This window comes from Tachyglossus aculeatus, chromosome 3 (genome assembly GCF_015852505.1).
Source record: "Tachyglossus aculeatus isolate mTacAcu1 chromosome 3, mTacAcu1.pri, whole genome shotgun sequence".
Classification (NCBI taxonomy): domain Eukaryota; kingdom Metazoa; phylum Chordata; class Mammalia; order Monotremata; family Tachyglossidae; genus Tachyglossus; species Tachyglossus aculeatus.
The window spans coordinates 12,109,363-12,124,618 of NC_052068.1; the positions used below are offsets into that span (position 1 = coordinate 12,109,363).

At 52.9% G+C, this 15,256-nt stretch overlaps 1 protein-coding gene across 1 annotated transcript; it reads right to left on the reverse strand.

Annotated features, from left to right (window-relative positions):
- Positions 1–4,557: 4,557 nt before the first annotated feature.
- On the reverse strand, positions 4,558–14,249 carry SPRN (shadow of prion protein). Its single transcript, XM_038743515.1, has 2 exons — positions 14,169–14,249; positions 4,558–7,402 (listed from the first exon to the last, which is right to left on the reverse strand). Exon 2 carries the CDS (start codon positions 7,377–7,379, stop codon positions 6,942–6,944), a length of 438 nt encoding a protein of 145 aa, XP_038599443.1. The 5' UTR covers positions 7,380–7,402; positions 14,169–14,249; the 3' UTR covers positions 4,558–6,941.
- Positions 14,250–15,256: the final 1,007 nt, after the last annotated feature.

Genomic DNA, 15,256 nt, shown 5'->3' on the forward strand with positions numbered 1-15,256 from the left:
GAAAACAGCTGGCGCTTGAAGTCACGAACAGGTTCCGTCTGCTCCCTGGTAGGAATAAATACGATTGATGATGATGATGAAAAGGGGACCAGTTGGCTGAGTTTTTTCAAACTGTCATCAAGGGGAGGGGGCCCAGGTGTTCCGCATGCCCGCAAGAAGGCTGATACACACAGGGGGGGAAATACACCAATCAAACCTACCTCAAAGCCTCTTTTGAGCCACTAGTCACTTGAGAGTGAAAATTCCATTTCTTTTCTGAAAAGTGCTCGTGGGTGGATGAGTGTGGGAAAAGGAGGCTTTCATTTTTCAGAGCGCTGCCTTAGGCTAATTTCTTATTTCTCTGGCCTACTGGGGATCCTTCCGCCCATTCCCAGAGGTTAATTTGGGTTACCACCTTGTATTGTGTAAATGAAAACCGCTCTGCCCCTTTTAGACTGTGAGCCCACTGTTGGGTAGGGACTGTCTCTATATGTTGCCAATTTGTACTTCCCAAGCGCTTAGTACAGTGCTCTGCACATAGCGCTCAATAAATACGATTGATGATGATGATGATGATGATAAGAGCTCAGTAAATACCCTGGATTGGTTGGTTGAGTGCCCCAGGACTCAGCAGGGGCAGGGTGGTTTCAGAGGGTGGTCCTGGAGTGTGGAGAATTATTTTCTGAGATAAAACTTGGGCTAGGGCAAACTCACACAGTCTATTAATCCATGGTGTTTATGCCACAGCACTGTACTAAGCGCTTGGGAGAGTACGGTGAAATAGAATTGGTAGACCTGATCTCCAGGTAACTCATAATATCTAGTGAATCGGTCAGTTGTATTTATTAATTACTGCGTACAGAGCAACGTACTAAGCACTCGGGAGAGTACGATCTAACAATAAACAGACACATTCCCTGATCACAAAGAGCTTATCGGCTGTCCCAAACCAGGACCAAACTTGAGGTGTGGCCCTGACTAAACAGTTACAATATGGGAGTTCCTGGGAATCAGCAGCCCGCGTGGGTTTGTTGTGTTGGCTCCTGAAAGCCTGTTCCCCCTCCATCCCCAAACATTCCACATCCGTTTCTCTGCCTGGGTTTACCAAATGGATATGGAGATTGTATCGTGACTTCCCACCGGAATTGGCAGTGGCCATTGCAAATGCTAAATGATACCTACTCCTGTTCCAGCTTGCCAAGAGTGAACAGATGTGGCCTTGAGAGCAGATTACTGTCCCAAGTAGAGGCTCTTGTGATGAGCGCGGTGGAGATTCTGTGCTCATCACGACACCATTTCCACCCTTAATTCTAGAATTTTAGACCATAACCTCCTTGTAGGCAGGGATCACGTCTACCGACTCTAGAATCGCATTTCTTCCGAAGGAACTTCTGCGACTAAACTTCAGAGAAGCAGCGTGGCTCAGTGGAAAGAGCCCGGCCTTTGGAGTCAGAGGTTGTGGGTTCAAATCCCGCCCCGCCAATTGTCAGCTGTGTGACTTTGGGCAAGCCACTTCACTTCTCTGGGCCTCAGTTCCCTCATCTGTAAAATGGAGATGAAGACTGAGCCCCACGTGGGACAACCTGATCACCTTGTAACCTCCCCAGTGCTTAGAACAGTGCTTTGCACATAGTAAGCGCTTAATAAATGCCATTATTATTAAACCCTCATTTTATATGTGCACTTGGATCTGTAGTCTTTAAGCGTTTGATATTCAGCCCAACAGCACTTCCCCCGACTAGGCCCTCATTTCCTCTTCTTCTCCGTTCCGAATCACCCTTATACTTGGATTTGCATCCTTCATTCACCCTTCTCTCAGCCCCACAGCGCTTATGTACGTATATATATATATCCAACCCAGTGCTTAGTATAGTGCTGGAAACGTAGTAGGCACTTAACAAATACCATGATTATTATTTACTTTTTAATATCGATGTCCATCTCTCCCCCCCAGACTGTAAGCTTGCTGTGGTCAGACAGTATGTCTACCAACTGTTGAATGGAAGTCTCCCAAGCACTTAATACAGTACTCTGCACACAGCAAGTGCACAACAAATGCCACTGATGATGGTGAGTTGCCTCAAAAAAATCATTGCTCTCCAGAAATGGAGTGGTTGTGTGAAGAGGTTTGGTTAGTAAATGTTGCAATGTTCCCTATTGGGTTACAGGTGGCAGCCATTTAATCAATTTCCTCAAGGGAAATGACAGAATGATTAATAATAATAATTGTGGTATTTGTTCAGCGCTTACTATGTACCAAGCAGCGTGGCTCAGTGGAAAAGAGCACGGACTTTGGAGTCAGAGGTCATGGGTTCAAATCCAGGCTCTGCCAATTGTCAGCTGTGCGACTTTGGGCAAGTCACTTAACTTCTCGGGCCTCAGTTACCTCATCTGTAAAATGGGGATTAAGATTGTGAGCCCCCCCGTGGGACAACCTGATCATGTTGTAACCTCCCCAGTGCTTAGAACAGTGCTTTGCACATAGTAAGTGCTTAATAAATGCCATTATTATTAAGCACTGTTCTAATCACCGGGGTATATACAAGGTAATCAGGTTGGGCACAGTCCCTGTCTCGCATGGGGCTCACAGTCTTAACCCCCACTTTACAGATGAGGTAGGGACTGTATATGTTGCCAATTTGTACTTCCCAAGCGCTTAGTACAGTGCTCTGCACATAGTAAGCGCTCAATAAATACGATTGATGATGATGATGAGGTAACAGGGCCAGAGAAGTGAAGTGACTTGCCTAAGGCCACACAGCAGCCACATGGCAGAGTGGGTTTAGAACCCTCATCCACTGATTCCCAGGCCCGTGCTCTTTCCATTAGACCGTGCCACTTCCCAGTCTCTAAGGAGCCTCTTGGCATCGCCTGCCTGGACTGTGGGCCGACCGTGTCCCTGAGTTGGCTGATGCCAGCCCTAGCAGCAGCAGTAATAATAATAATGGCATTTGTTAAGTGCTTACTATGTGCAAAGCACTGTTCTAAGCACTGAGGGGATACAAGGTGATCAGGTTGTCCCACGTGGGGCTCATAGTCTTAATCCCCGTTTTACAGATGAGGGAACTGAGGCTCAGAGAAGTTAAGTGACTTGCCCAAGGTCACACAGCAGACATGTGGCGGAGCCGGGATTCGAACCCATGACCTCTGACTCCAAAGCCCGTGCTTTTTCCACTGAGCCACGCTGCTTCACCTGCCGTATTTGGTGAGGTGCTCCCCCTCTACACTCTAAGCTCATTGTGGGCAGGGAATATGCCTGTTGTTGTCTATTATCTGTTGTACAATCCGTTCTATTGTACTCTCCCAGGCACTTAGTACAGTGCTCGGCACACAGCGCTCAATAAACACGATTGAATGAATGAATGAGGTGGGGAATTATGTGCAGAGCAGCCTGACAAACAGCCAGGGCCCTACACTTACGAAAGGCGGCTAACAGACCCTCCAAGAACTTGTGGGCAGGGAACGTGGCTATCAACTCTTGTGCCAAGCGCTTAGTACAGTGCTCTGTACACAATAAATACCACAGATTGACTGAGCGATTCCTGCCCGTCCCCTCTGGAGTGAGGATATCAAGCCCCGCCCTCACCCAGGGCAGCTGTCTCTGGAACTATCTGCCTGCGAGAGTCTCCCATGTCACAGTTTTTTCTCCAGGGAGAAGTTGGACCCACAGAAATGGGTCATCTGGGAATCAATCAATCAATCAATTGCATTTATTGAGCGCTTACTGTGTGCAGAGCACTGTACTAAGCGCTTGGGAAGTACAAGTTGGCAACATATAGAGACGGTCCCTACCCAACAGTGGGCTCCCAGTCTAAAAGGGGGAGAACAGTCTAGAAAGGGGAGAGCAAATGGGGCCTCCTCAAAGGGCAGCCCAAAACCGAACAGTGCAGCCCCCTTTGTCGGACCCTTCTTGAGTTTTGCTGGACAAACCAAGGGGCATTAGTTCAGTTGATCAGTCAGTCAATCGTATTTATTGAGCACTTACTGTGTGCAGAGCACTGTACTGACTGCTTGGGAGAGTACAAGGTAACAATATAATAGACACATTCCCTGCTCACCATCCATCAATCCATCCATCAATCAATTGTATTTACCGAGTGCTTACTGTGTGCAGGGCACTGTGTTAAGCACTTGGGAAAGTGCAGTATAACGGAGTTGGGAGACAAGTTCCCTGCCCACAGTAAGCTTACCAACTAAAAGGGAAGCTAAATCTTAGACAATCGCTCCCTTCATCCTCATTGTTAAAAATCCCCCAGTAGGCCTCGTTCAGATGCATGATGGGAAAATCCTAAACATAGGTACCCGCCTTTCCCCTTACCCACCTTTCCCCCTTACCCACCTTTCCCCCTTACCCACCTTTCCACCTTACCCACCTTTCCACCTTACCCACCATTCCCCCTTTCCCCCAGCCCGATTAGCCGCCCGGCTCCTCATGGGAGAGAACAATACCAGTGCCCTAGATAGGATGGGCTTTCCTTTTGTCTCTGGAAGGTCAAGTGAAATATAACTGATTTCATGAATGGACTGTATGTTTAGATTTCTCAGCTTCAGGGAGAACCGGACAGTGGAAACAAGGGGTGGGTAGAGGATTTATGTTCATCAGTTTGGGCCCTCAGATCTCGAGAGGGAATGTGCAAGGGCTGAGAGGTTCAGCCAGGCTGGTCGGTCCACGGAGACACCGGGAAAAGAGGCTGTCGTCAAGGAGAAAAGCTAGTTCCAGCCCTTTCGTAGCAAAACGTGATGTGCCAAAGGGAACACTTCTCACAGAGCACCTGGTGCTGTTTCAGCTGAGGTAACTGGGGGGCGATTTTTTGGGGAAAGTAGCTGTCCTTGGGTCTGTCTTGGTGTATCAAAAGGCCAAAGGGGCAGGACCTCTACAGCCCCGGAGGCTTCGGAGGTCAAGTTCCGAGCCTTGGTCGTAGAGCTGCCGTGGCCTGCTCCTTAGCCAGTAGCACCAGGTAGGAGCCAGATCTCTGGGAGGGTGTGTCCCAGGAGAGACTGCTTACCCACACCAGTCAGATGGGTCCTGGGCCTCCTTCCCAGAAGAAAAAAAAGCCTCTGGATCTTGAAGGTGAAGACAAGCGCTTCCATCATTTCATCAAACACAGTGAACCCTCGGGCTCCTTCTCCTGTTGGCAACAGCATCACCTCAAAGCACCAGAACCTGCCAGGGCTCATTGTTCAGATGATGAGGGTTACCCCTACCATCACCCCCAAAACATGGCCATTTCACTGCACAGAATGGACCGCGCTGCTCAGCCCCAGAAGGGGGGACGGTTGAATACGTTTCCAGTTCGGTTTCGTCAGAGCTCTCCTGGATAACTGAGGACCCAAAATCCCATTGATTCCGGTCGGGCCGTCCACAAGGAATCGTCTTCTAGGTAATTGTTTTGACCTCTTCCTCCCTCTGTAGCTCAGGCCACGGGTCAGCACCCGACGCTGAGCGGAGGGGGTTGGAGGGAATGAAAATCCCGGTTCTAATTGAATACCCAGAGACCGGCCATCTTCTGAATTTCAATTACCGAATCCCGGAGAGGACACGTATGCCGATTCAGTCGAGAGAATTCCCAGTGACGTTTACCTCACACCTCCCTCCCCAAGCGTCTTTCTCGGGCAGAATGGCAGTGGTTCCAGTAGCGTCAACAAATGGCTCTCTGCTGGACAACCTCCAGAGCAAGGCCGCGATGGGACACCCTCGTCTCTGGCCGGCTGGTCCACATCCAAACCCCCAAATTCTGAGCTGCCCAAAGTCACTCCTTTGATCCATCTGCTCTGATTTAAGACCGTCGGGGTTTCTACCCCAGGGTTGGGGGAGCGGTGGCTGTCTTCATTTTGAGCCTCCCTTCTTCCGACAGTGAGTCTCAGCCTTCAAGAAGGTCGGGGAAGATCGTCTCTTCCGGTCCATTAATGGTCCTTGTGCGACATAAACCTCAGACAAGGAAACACTTCGAATTGATAGGGTTTTCCCCTCAGATGCACCCAATTTTAGCAAGAAGAGTTAAAGTTTTCCGCCGGGTGTAGACCGGCTTGAAACCTGGGACGAAATCCAAAATGGGCCCTGGAAAAATTGAATCCGCATGCAGGAAGCGGGGACGGGGGTCACGGGAAGGATTTCCCAAGTGGCTGAGCAGGGGCCGAAGGGCTGTGCCGTCCTGACCATGGGAACCTGAGGAAACAAGGCCGCTGTCCAGGGCCAGGCTGGAGTTGCCAGAGGGACGTGAGGCTGGTCTTCTTGTCGTTCTTCAGTAGCGGCTGCCTCCCCGTCTCTGGACCTCAAAGTGACAACACTGGAAACCACCTCGAGATTGGCACCCTATTTCTTTCCCCCCTCGAAGTGGAAAATCGGGCAGAGTCCCCGCCAGAGTCGGCTGAAGCCGAAGGGGAGCGATCCAGTCCTGACTTGTATCCCGACGGCTGTTCCAGAGGGGGCTGGTAACCTCTCCCTGCCCCCGTAAGCTCCCCAGAGACCAGGATTCAGGGCGTCTAGCTTCAGTGGGACCCTCTTAGACCGTCCGGGCCTGGCCCGGGGTATCCCCGAGGTGGGAATCCCCTTCCCCGGGCAGTCTGTTGGGCAGCTACAGCTGCTGCTTCTGGGTTCCCTCCTTGCCGGTGGTGGTAGCGGTGGTGATGATGGCGGGTGCCTTCACCGTGCCCTCCACGGAGGGAGGGAAGAGCCTTCGGGACCACTCGCGTTCCATGGATCTGGCAGCGCGGTGGCAATCTCGCCCTGCTTGGTACCGACTCACCCCCGTGACTCTCCTCTCTCCCGAGAGCCCGGCTCCCCGACTTTGGGGCGAGCGTCGTCCACAGACGGGACAGCTGGAGAGAGAGAGGGCTGTCCTGGGGGCCGAGGGCGGGGGTCTGGAGCAGGAAGAGGGGAGCAGGATGGACGGACAGGGCCCCGGGAGCAGGGTGGGAGGAAGGACGACTTCGGAGGGGCCGAGGGGTGGACTGTGGCTTCCTTAAAGGGGAAACAGCTGGAAGAGGCCTAGGGCGACGCTGAGCAGGGAGCCCAGCCCGCAGTCGGAGCCCCGGGGCTCGGCCCCCGACGTCCAGGACCTGTAGCTGTAGTAGACGCTGTCCCCCGTGCCGTTGCCGCGCTGGGGATCGTTTTCGGAGCCGTCGTGGAGGATGGCCTCCCCGGACACCATCATCCTCCTCCCGGCCAGGCCGGCGGCGGCCCCGGCCCCGGCCCCGGCCGCGGCCGCGGCCGCCACCCGCAGGCCCGAGCCCGAGGAGCCGTAGCGGGGGGCCGATTTCAGCCGGGCCCTGACACCTCCCCGGGCCGCCCCCCGGGCCGCCCCCCGCGCCCCGCCACGGCCCCCCTTGCAGGTGACACTGTCGCAGAGGAAAGCCGTCAGCAGCAGAAGGGTCCAGCACGCCACGGCCACCCAGTTCATCGTGGGGGCTGGACGCCCGGCACCTGCAGGCGGAGGAGCCAACACAGCCATCAGGTCGTGCCGGGTCACGGAGGGTCAGTCCGGGGCAGGACAGGGCAGGGCAGGCCTGGCCTGGCGGGGAGGAGGCCGGACTGGGTGGCGGGGCGGAGGCTGGGCAGGAGGGAGGAGGCCAGGCCGGGCGGTGAGGGAGAGCCCTGGCCAGAGGTGGTCAAGAGGACGGAAGCATGGCAGCATACAACATGGCGAAGTGGCTAGAGCCCGGGACTGAGAGGCAGAAGGTCATGGGTTCTAATCCCGGCTCTGCCACTTGTCTGTTGTGTGACCTTGGACAAGTCACTTCACTTCTCTGGGCCTCAGTTACCTCACCTGTAAAATCGGGATTGAGACTGCCGGCCCCGCGTGGGACGGGGACTGTGTCCAACCTGGCTTGCTTACTCCGTACCGTCGGCTTTAAAGCATTCAACCACCTTGCCCCCTCCTGCCTCTCCTCGCTGCCCTCCCACTGAAACCCAGCCCTCACACTCGCCTCCTCTAATGCCAACCTACTCACTGTATCTCAGTCTCATCTAGCTCGCAGCCAAACTCTCACCCGCATCCTGCCCCCGGCCTGAAACACCCTTCCTCTTCATATCTGACAGACAGTTAGTTACTCTCCCCATTCACAAAGCCGTATTAAATGCACATCTCCTCCAAGAGGCCTTTCCTCTTCTACTCCCTTCTGCTTCATCCTTAGACTTGGATTTGCAGCTTTTACTCGCCCGTCCCTCAGCCCCAAAGTACTTGTGAAGTAGTCGAGATGGAAGTCGAATGACTAGAGATGGTAGTTGAAGTAGTCGAGATGGAAGTCGAATGACTAGAGGTGGTAGTTGAAGTAGTCGAGATGGAAGTCGAATGACTAGAGGTGGTAGTTGAAGGAATCGAGATGGTAACTGAAGCAGTAGAGATGGAAGTTAAAGTAATAGAGATGGTAGTTGAAGCAATCGAGATGGAAGATGAAGTAGAGTTGGAAGTTGACCTCAGGCAAGTCACTTCACTTCTCTGTGCCTCGATTACCTCATCGGTAAAATGGGGATTGAGACAGTGAGTCCCATGTGGGACAGGGACTGTGTCCAACCTGATTTGCTTGTACCCAACCCGGAGTTTAGTACAGTGCCCGGCACACCGTAAATGCCTAATAAATACCAGTAAAAAAAGCAATACAAATGGTGAAGTAGTTGTGGTGGAAGTTGAAGTAATAGAGATGGTAGTAGAAGTAATAGAGATGGACATTGACGTAATACAGATGGTAGTAGAAATAATAATAATAATAATAATGTGCCGTAATACAGATGGTAGTAGAAACAATAATAATAATGTTGGTATTTGTTGTACATATCTATTCTATTTATTTTATTTTGTTAGTATGTTTGGTTTTGTTCTCCGTCTCCCCCTTTTAGACTGTGAGCCCACTGTTGGGTAGGGACTGTCTCTATATGTTGCCAATTTGTACTTCCCAAGCGCTTAGTACAGTGCTCTGCACATAGTAAGCGCTCAATAAATACGATTGATGATGATGATGATGACGAAGTGCTTGCTATGTCCTGAGCACTGTTCTAAGCTCTGGGGTAGATACAAGGTAATCAGGTTGTCCCACATAGGGCTCACAGTCTTCATCCCCATTTTACAGATGAGTTAACTGAGGCATAGAGAATAATAATGATAATAATTTTGGTATTTGTTAAGCACTTACTATGTGCAAAGCACTGTTCTTAGCGCCGGGGAGGATACAAGGTGATCGGGTTGTCCCATATGGGGCTCACAATCTTAATCCCCATTTACAGATGAGGTAACAGGCCCAGAGAAGTTAAGTGACTTGCCCAAGGTCACACAGCTGATAAGTGGTGGAGCCAGGATTAGAGCCCACGACCTCTGACTCCCAAGCCCGGGCTTTTTCCACCAAGCCACGCTGCTTCTCTAATAGTACAGTAGTAGAGTTGGAATCGAAGTAGTAGAGATGGAAGTTGAAATGGTCGAGACGGTAGTTGGATTAGTAGAGAGGTGGATGACAGAGTGAATGACTGTCTCCCATTTCCATTTCTTCCTGAAAAGCTTCCAGGAAGAGGTAATGCTCCTTCCCTGAGAGCTCAGCTCCTTTCTTCGTCACCCTTGCGCTTGAATTTACAACCTTTATTCACCCCACCCTCAGCCCCACAACAGTTGTGTACATGCCTGTAATTTATTTATATAACCATCTGTCTCCCCGCCTAGACTGTAAGCTCGTTGTGGGAAGGGAACATATCTATCACGTCTGTTATACTGTTCACCCCTAGGTGCTTAATACAGTGCTCTGTGCATAGTCAGCTCCCTTGCGCTTGTATTTACAACCTTTATTCACCCCACCCTCAGCCCCACAACAGTTGTGTACATGCCTGTAATTTATTTATATAACCATCTGTCTCCCCGCCTAGACTGTAAGCTCGTTGTGGGAAGGGAACTTATCTATCAAGCACTTAGTACAGTGCTCTGCACACAGTAAGCGCTCAATAAATACGATTGATGATGATCTATCACGTCTGTTATACTGTTCACCCCTACGTGCTTAGTACAATGCTCAGTGCACAGTCAGCTCCCTTGCGCTTGTATTTACAACCTTTATTCACCCCACCCTCAGCCCCACAACAGTTGTGTACATGCCTATAATTTATTTATATAACCATCTGTCTCCCCGCCTAGACTGTAAGCTCACTGTGGGAAGGGAACATATCTATCACATCTGTTGTACTGTCCACCCCTAGGTGCTTAATACAGTGCTCTGTGCATAGTCAGCTCTCGATAAATATGACTGATTGATTGAAATACCACTGACTGTAAGGGCTGCTCAGCTAAGCCGGCATCCAGAGCCCCCGGAGGAGGGGGCAACTCTGTCCAACTTGTACTTCCCAAGCGCTTAGTACAGTGCTCGGCACCCAGTAAGCGCTCAATAAATACGATTGAATGAATGAATGAATGAATGAATGAATGAATGAATGAATGAATGAATGAGTGCCTGGTCTCCTAGGGGTGGGCTGGTGGCATAGGAAAGAAATTCAGCAGAGCAGAGAAGGAGCAGCCTACTTCTTCGGCTTCTGCTTCCCAGTGCCGGAGCACAGTGTGTGACGGAGGGAAGGAGGGAGGTGGGCGGAGAAGAGGGAAGGACCAGAGAGGAGAGAACAAGGAGGAGGAGGAGAAGGAGAAGAGGTGGAGGAGGAGGAAAAAGAAAAGGAGGAGGAAAGGGATGAGGAGGAGGTGGAGTGGCATGGCTCAGTGGAAAGAGCCCGGGCTCTGGAGTCAGAGGTCATGCGTTCAAATCCCGGCGTTCTGCCAATTGTCAGCTGTGTGACTTTGGGCAATCACTTCATTCATTCATTCAATCGTATTGAGCGCTTACTGTGTGCAGAGCACTGTACTTAGCGCTTGGGAACTACAAGTTGGCAACATATAGAGACAGTCCCTACCCAACAACGGGCTCACAGTCTAGAAGTCTTCATTTCTCTGTACCTCAGTGACCCCTCATCTGTAAAATGGGGATTAAGACTGTGAGCCCCCCGTGGGACAAACTGATCACCTTGTAACCTCCCCAGCACATAGAACAGTGCTTTGCACATAGTAAGCACTTAATAAATGCCATCATTATCATAAGGTGGAGGGAATAGGAGAGAGGAGAGGGGAGTGAATAGGGAATAGAAGAAGGGGAGAAGGATGAGTGAAGAGGGAGGAGAGAGGCGGGAAAGGGAAGAGGAGAGGGGAAGCAAAAGGAGAAAAAGAAGGGAAGAGAGCGTGGAACGGGAGAAAGAGAAGGGGCAGTGAGGAGGTATTTATTTATAATAATGTCCCTTTCCCCCTCTAGACTTTCACCTAGTTGTGGGCAGGGAATGTATCTGCTTTTTGGTATATTGTACTCTCCCAAGCACTTAGTACAGTGCTCAAAACACACTAAACACTCAGTGATTGACTTACAGGAGGTCGAGGAGGAAGGAGGAAGAGAGGAGGGAACAGCAGAGAGGAGGAAACAGGAGAAATGAGGAGGAGAGAAGGAAACAGGAGGAGAGAGGAGGAAACAGGAGAGAAGTGGGAGTGTGAGAAACCCGGAGGAGGTGGTAATGGCCTGGGAGCAGACCGCTAAGGGAGAAGAAGAAGAAAAAGCGGAGAGGGAGGGTGGAAAGAAGGAAGAGGAAGAGGGAATAAAGGAGGTAGGGGGGGGGAAGGTGGGCGTGGTATGTGTGAAAGGGCACCGAGCAGGCCGAGGCGGGAGGGAAAAGTGGGGGTGAAGCAGGACCCCAGGGTGGAACGGGGAAATTTACTACAGGAGGAAGAAGAGGAGGAGGAAGAGGAGGAGGAGGAGGTGGGAGGGAGAAAGAACTCAGGAGGAGGAGGGGAGAGGAGGGGTGCCGAGGACCCGAGAGGAAGAGGGAGAGGAAGGGATGTTGGGGGTTACTTATTGGAGAAGCAGTGTGGCTCAGTGGAAAGAGCCCTGGCTTGGGAGTCAGAGGTCATGGGGTTCAAATCCCGGCTCCGCCATTTGTCAGCTGGGTGACTTCGGGCAAGTCACTTCACTTCTCTGGGCCTCAGTTCCCTCATCTGGAAAATGGGGATGAAGACTGTGAGCCCCCCGTGGGACAACCTGATCACCTTGTATCTCCCCCAGCGCTTAGAACAGTGCTTTGCACATAGTAAGCGCTTAATAAATGCCATTGAGCACGTACTAGGTGTAGAGACACCTTACTAAGCGCTTGGGAAAGTACACTAAGGAGGAGGAGGAGGAGGATGCATGGTGTAATCCTGAATCCACCACTTGTTTGTTGTGTCAACTTGGGCGAGTCACTGCACTTTTCTGGGCCTCACTTCCCTCAGCTGTAAAATGGGGATTGAGACTGCGAGCCCCTTGTGGGACTTGGACTGTGCCCAACCCGATTTGTTTGAATCCACCCCAGCGCTGAGTACAGTGCGGGGCACAGACTAAGCGCTTAACAGATATCATGATGATGACACCTGGAGCAGGGAAGGGGATTGTTCAGGGGTCTGGGGGAAGACTGGGGAGACACCGAGGTGTGAACTCCATGGGCCAGTGAGGGGAGCGAGCCAGAGAGATGCTGGGGGAATGGAGGGGGACAGTTCTGGATCACAAGGGGTGGAGGCTGGGCCTCCTCCGGCCTCCCGGGCCTCCTCAGCCTCTCCTCTCCTCTGCCTGGCCCCCTCCCCTCCACCGCATCAGAAGAAGCAAGGCTTAGGGGGAAGAGCCCGGGCTTGGGAGTCAGAGGACGTGGGTTCCAATCCTGCCTCCGCCACTTGCCTGCTGTGTGACCTTGGGCAAGTCACCTCATTTCTCTGGGCCTCAGTGACCTCATCTGGAAAATGGGGATTAAGACCGTGAGCCCCACGTGGGACAACCTGATTACCCTGTATCTAGCCCAGCGTTTAGAACGGTGCTTGGCACATAGTAAGCACTTAACCAATACTAGTATTATTAGTTGGCACATCATTATTATTGGCACATCACAGTCTTTTAGACTGTGAGCCCACTGTTGGGTAGGGACTGTCTCTATGTGTTGCCAATTTGTACTTCCCAAGCGCTTAGTACAGTGCTCTGCACATAGTAAGCGCTCAATAAATACGATTGATGATGATGATTATTATTATAATTATTATTATCATCATCATCATCTCTCTCAGGCTCCTGGGCCTGGGAAGGCCTCCATCCTTCTCCCACCTTCCATCTCCTCCTTCCCCGACCCCGCCTCGTCCGGCTCCCCCGTCCTCCCCTCTCCTCTCCCCTCCTCCTCCCATCTCCCCGCCCCGGACCCGCCCGCACCCCCAACCACACCACACCCCCATCCCAAGTCCTCCCCCACCCGCGTGACTTTGGGCAAGTCACTTCACTTCTCTGGGCCTCAGTTCCCTCATCTGGAAAATGGGGATTAAGACGTGGGACAACCTGATCACCTTGTATCCCCCCCAGCGCTTAGAACAGTGCTTGGCACATCATAAGCGCTTAACGAATTCCATCATCATCATCATCATTATTATTATTATCCCCCACTCCCCCCCGCATCCCCCCAGCCCCATCCTGCCACCCCTCCATCCCCATCCCCCATTCGTCCCAACGCCATCCCCTTCTAGACTGTGAGCCCGCTGGTGGGTAGGGACCGTCTCTCTATGTCGCCAACTTGTACTTCCCAAGCGCTCGGTCCAGTGCTCTGCACACAGTAAGCGCTCAATCAATCCGATTGACTGACTGAATGAATCTCCATCCCCCTCCAGCCCCGCATCCCTTCATCCCCGTCCCCCCCGCCACTCCTTCAAACGCCATCCCTATCTCCATCTCTCACTCCCCCATCTCCACCCCCCTCCACGGCCATCCCTCCGTCCCCCACCCCCGGCTCCTCCAAACGCCATCTCCATCCCCCTCAGTCCCCGCATCCCTCCGACCCCACCCCCCACTCCTCCAAACGCCATCCCCATCTCCCACTCCTTCATCCCCCCATCCCCCTCCATCCTCCCATCCCTCCATCCTCCCATCCCTCCGTCCCCCATCCTCGTCCCCCCATTTCGCCGTCCCCCACTCCTGCATCCCCCATCCCCCACCCCCCATCCCTCTCACCTCCCCCCCTCCCCCCTGGCCCCCAGCCCCATCTCCATCCCCCCTCCGCCCCCTCCTCCCATCCATCCATCCATCCATCCATCCATCCATCCATCCATCCATCCCTCCTCCATCCCTCCCATCCTCCCCCATCTCCCCCCCTCCGCTGGGGCCCGGGTCCCGGGGGTCCTCACCGGGGGTCTGGGGGAGGCTGGAGAGCCGGCCGGCCGGGTCCGTCGGTCGGTCGGTCGGTCGGTCGGTCCCGGGGAGGGAGGGCAGAGGGGTGGGGGGCCCAGCGGCTCCTCCCCGCTGCGGCACAAGGCAGGCGGAGCCCCTCCCCGTCCCCCTGGTCCTCCTCCTCCTCCTCCTCCTCCTCCTCTTCCTCCTCCTTCTTCTCCTCCTTCTCCTCCTCCTCCTCCTTCTCCTCCTCCTCCCCCTCCTTCTCCTCCTCCTCCTTCTCCTCCTCCTCCTCCTCCTTCTCCTCCTCCTCCTCCTCCCCCTCCTTCTCCTCCTCCTCCTTCTCCTCCTCCTCCTCCTCCTTCTCCTCCTCCTCCTCCTCTTTCTCCTCCTCCTCCTCCTCCTCTTCCTCTTCCTCCTCCTCCTCCTCCTCCTCCTCCTCCCCCTGGTCCTCCTCCTCTCCCCTCCCCTGTGGGGGGCCCGGGAACCCTTCCTTTCCCCTCCCCTTTTCTTGTCTGTCTCTCCCTTCTAGCCTGTGAGCCCGCTGTTGGGTAGGGACTGCCTCTGGATGTTGCCAACTTGGACTTCCCAAGCGCTTAGTACAGTGCTCTGCACACAGTAAGTGCTCAGTAAATACAATTGATTGATTGATTGTCTGCCCCCCCCCCCCCCACTTCTAGACTGCGAGCCCACTGTTGGGTAGGGACTGCCTCTAGGTGTTGCCAACTTGGACTTCCCAAGGGCTTAGTACAGTGCTCTGCACACAGTAAGCGCTCAGTAAATACGATTGATTGATTGATTGTCTGACCCCCCCCCCCCCCTTCTAGACTGCGAGCCCACTGATGGGTAGGGACCGTCTCTAGATGTTGCCAACTTGTACTTCCCAAGCGCTTAGTACAGTGCTCTGCACACAGGAAGCACTCAATAAATACGATTGATTGATTGATTGATTGATTGATTGATTGTCTGTCCTCCCCTTCTAGACTGTGAGCCCGCTGTTGGGTAGGGACCGTCTCTAGATGTTGCCAACTTGGACTTCCCAAGTGCTTAGTCCAGTGCTCTGCACTCAGTAAGTGCTCAGTAGATACGATTGACAAGTCCTCCC